This window comes from Haematobia irritans, chromosome 5 (assembly GCF_050003625.1).
Source record: "Haematobia irritans isolate KBUSLIRL chromosome 5, ASM5000362v1, whole genome shotgun sequence".
Lineage (NCBI taxonomy): Eukaryota > Metazoa > Arthropoda > Insecta > Diptera > Muscidae > Haematobia > Haematobia irritans.
The window spans coordinates 108,940,621-108,943,757 of record NC_134401.1 but is presented as its reverse complement, the minus strand read 5'-3'; the positions used below and the strand labels follow the sequence as shown (position 1 = coordinate 108,943,757).

The 3,137-nt window shown below is 27.0% G+C and overlaps 1 protein-coding gene across 1 annotated transcript; it reads right to left on the bottom strand.

Moving 5' to 3' along the window:
• Positions 1-243: 243 nt before the first annotated feature.
• On the bottom strand, positions 244-1,407 carry LOC142239419 (glutathione S-transferase 1-like). The gene is made up of 3 exons (XM_075311205.1): positions 1,382-1,407; positions 1,054-1,173; positions 244-882 (listed from the first exon to the last, which is right to left on the bottom strand). The coding sequence occupies exons 2-3, from the start codon at positions 1,149-1,151 to the stop codon at positions 297-299; spliced, it is 684 nt and encodes a 227-aa protein (XP_075167320.1). The 5' UTR covers positions 1,152-1,173; positions 1,382-1,407; the 3' UTR covers positions 244-296.
• Positions 1,408-3,137: the final 1,730 nt, after the last annotated feature.

Below are 3,137 nucleotides of genomic sequence, written 5' to 3'. Positions count from 1 at the left end.
CAAGTTTCAAATCGATAGCTTGTTTCGTTCGGAAGTTAGCGTGATTTCAACAGACGGACGGACGGACGGACATGCTTAGATCGACTCAGAATTTCACCACGACCCAGAATATATATACTTTATGGGGTCTTAGAGCAATATTTTGATGTGTTACAAACGGAATGACAAAGTTAATGTACCCCCCGATTTTACATATCTTCCAAGAAATATTGCTAAAAACACCGTTGTCCAAATTTACAACAAAAAAAAAAAAAAAAAGATTTTATTTACATGAAAAAAGCACACGTTTCAAAAATTTATGAACTCTCTTTGGCTTTTTTGTTCTCAACCATTTTGGTTTTCACAAAATTACACAAAATATCAGCACCTTCCTGATTGTTCTTCTGATAGTAGGGCAACTCGGACATACGTTGTACCCAGGCTTTTACATTGGGAAACTTGTCCTCTTCGATGGGAGCAAACAACATGCCCGTGGAGACAGAGGCAACACAGCATAAGTCGGCAATGGTCATATGGTCGCCGCATACATATTTCGAACCGGTCAGAGTCTTTTCCAGGCCATCGTAAGCCTTTTGCATATAAGCCACTTTTTCTGGGGTAATTTCATGTTCGCCAAAGTAGATAACTGGTTCAACCATTATGCGAACACGGGGAAACAGATGGCCACAATCAAAATAGAGTCTAGCGTCGACCTGCATACGCTTAAGTTTATCCTTCGGGTACAGCGATTCATCCACGGAATATTTATCAGCCAAATAGGAGCAAATGATATGGGAATCGGTGATGATGACACCATCATCATCCAACACTGGTATGGTGTGCAAGGGATTCAATTTCAAAAATTCCGGTGTTAAATGGTCACCATCTTTCAAATTCATAACCCTAAATGGGTGGAAAAAAAAACAATAAGCAAAACCAAGAAGAAGCATAAAACACTTGTTACAACAACAAACCAACATCTACCGGCAATTATGGAAATTTATGCATTCAAATCTCCCTTGCCGGTTTGATCATTGTGACCATCAGTTTGTAGTTCATCGTAACGACTCTTACCTCAAATCCAAATCGAGTCCCAAAGCTGCAGCCGTTAGTAACACAGCACGACAGGGTGGACTGCGTGGAGTGTAATACAAAACGGGTTTCTTGGTCATTGTTGTTGTTGTAACTTACAAACTAAAAAAAAACAGAAGAGAAACAAGCATTTATTTATTATTTAATATTAAGCCATAGACTGCACTGGCAATTATATAGGGAACAAAAAAAATAACAAAAACACTATAACCACCACCAAATTAAAAACACAATTTGTTTTTGTTTGACAATGTAGAAGAAGCACTTTGAGATTATATCGCGATTAATAAGAATTGTCAACTATACCAACCTCTCTATGCCACGAGTAAATTATAACTGATCGTTTTGAAATAATGTGAGTGAGCTCATGTCGATTAATTTAAATGAGCGATGTACAGTTTACAGTACACTGTACAATATAAGGTTAACATTTTTATAGAAATTTATACTGTAGCCTAAAAGTATACTGTGAAAATTTCGAATAAAAACTATATGACATTACCATCACGGTCTATAGCAATAACATTTTGAGAAAATTTTCTGTACAAATAAAATTTTGACAAAATTTTCTATGGAAATAACATTTTAAGAAAATTTTCTATAGAAATAAAATTTTGGGAAAATGTTCTAGAAATAAAATTTTGAGAAAATTTTCTATAGAAATGGAATTTTGACAAAAATTTCTATTGAAATAAAATTTTGAAAAAATTTTCTATATGCATAACATTTTGAGAAAATTTTCAATAGAACTAAAATTTTGAAAAAATTTTCTATAGAAATAAAATGTTCAGAAAATTTTCTATAGAAATAAAATTTTGACAAAAATTTGTATTGAAAAAACATTTTGACAAAATTTTCTATAGAAATAAAACTTTGAGAAAATGTTCTATAGAAATAAAATTTTGACAAAAATTTGTATTGAAAAAACATTTTGACAAAATTTTCTATAGAAATAAAACTTTGAGAAAATGTTCTATAGAAATAACATTTTGACAACATTTTATGTACAAATAAAATTTTGGTAAAATTTTCTATGGAAATAAAATTTTAAGAAAATTTTCTATAGAAATAAAATTTTGGGAAACTATTCTATAGAAACAAATTTTTGAGAAAATTTCTATAGAAATAAAATTTTGAGAAAATTTTCTATACAAATAAAATTTTGACAACATTTTCTATAGAAATAAAATTTTTACAAAATTTTCTATAGAAATAAATTTTTGACAAAATGTTTCTATAGAAATAAAATTTTGAGAAAATTTTCTATAGAAATAACATTTTGACAAAATTTTCTATACAAATAAAATTTTGACAAAATTCTCTGTGGAAATAAAATTTAAGAAAATTTTCTATAGAAATAAAATTGGGGAAAATATTCTATAGAAATAAACTTTTGAGAAAATTTTCTATTGAAATAAAATTTTGGGAAAATATTCTATAGAAATAAAATTTTGAGAAAATTTTCTATAGAAATGGAATTTTGACAAAAATTTCTATTAAAATAAAATTTTGAAAAAAATTTCTATATTCATAACATTTTGAGAAAATTTCCGATAGAAATAAAATTTTGAAAAAATGTTCTAAAATGTTCAGAAAATTTTCTATAGAAATAAAATTTTTACAAAATTTTCTGTACAAATAAAATTTTGGCAAAATGTTCTATAGAAATAAAATTTTGACAAAATTTTCTGTACAAATAAAATTTCGGGAAAATTTTCTATAGAAATAAAATTTTGAGAAAATTTTCTATAGAAATAAAATTTTGAGAAAATTTCTATACAAATACAATTTTGACAACATTTTCTGTAGAAATAACATTTTAAGAAAATTTTCTATAGAAATAAAATTTTGACAAAATTTTGTGTACAAATAAAATTTTGACAAAATTTTCTATGGAAATCAAATTTTAAGAAAATTTTGTATAGAAATAAAATTTTGGGAAAATATTCTATAGAAATAAAATTTTGAAAAAATTTTCTATAGAAATAAAATTTTGAGAAAATTTTCTGTACAATATAAAATGTTGACAAAATTTTCTATGGAAATAAAATTTTAAGAAAATTTTC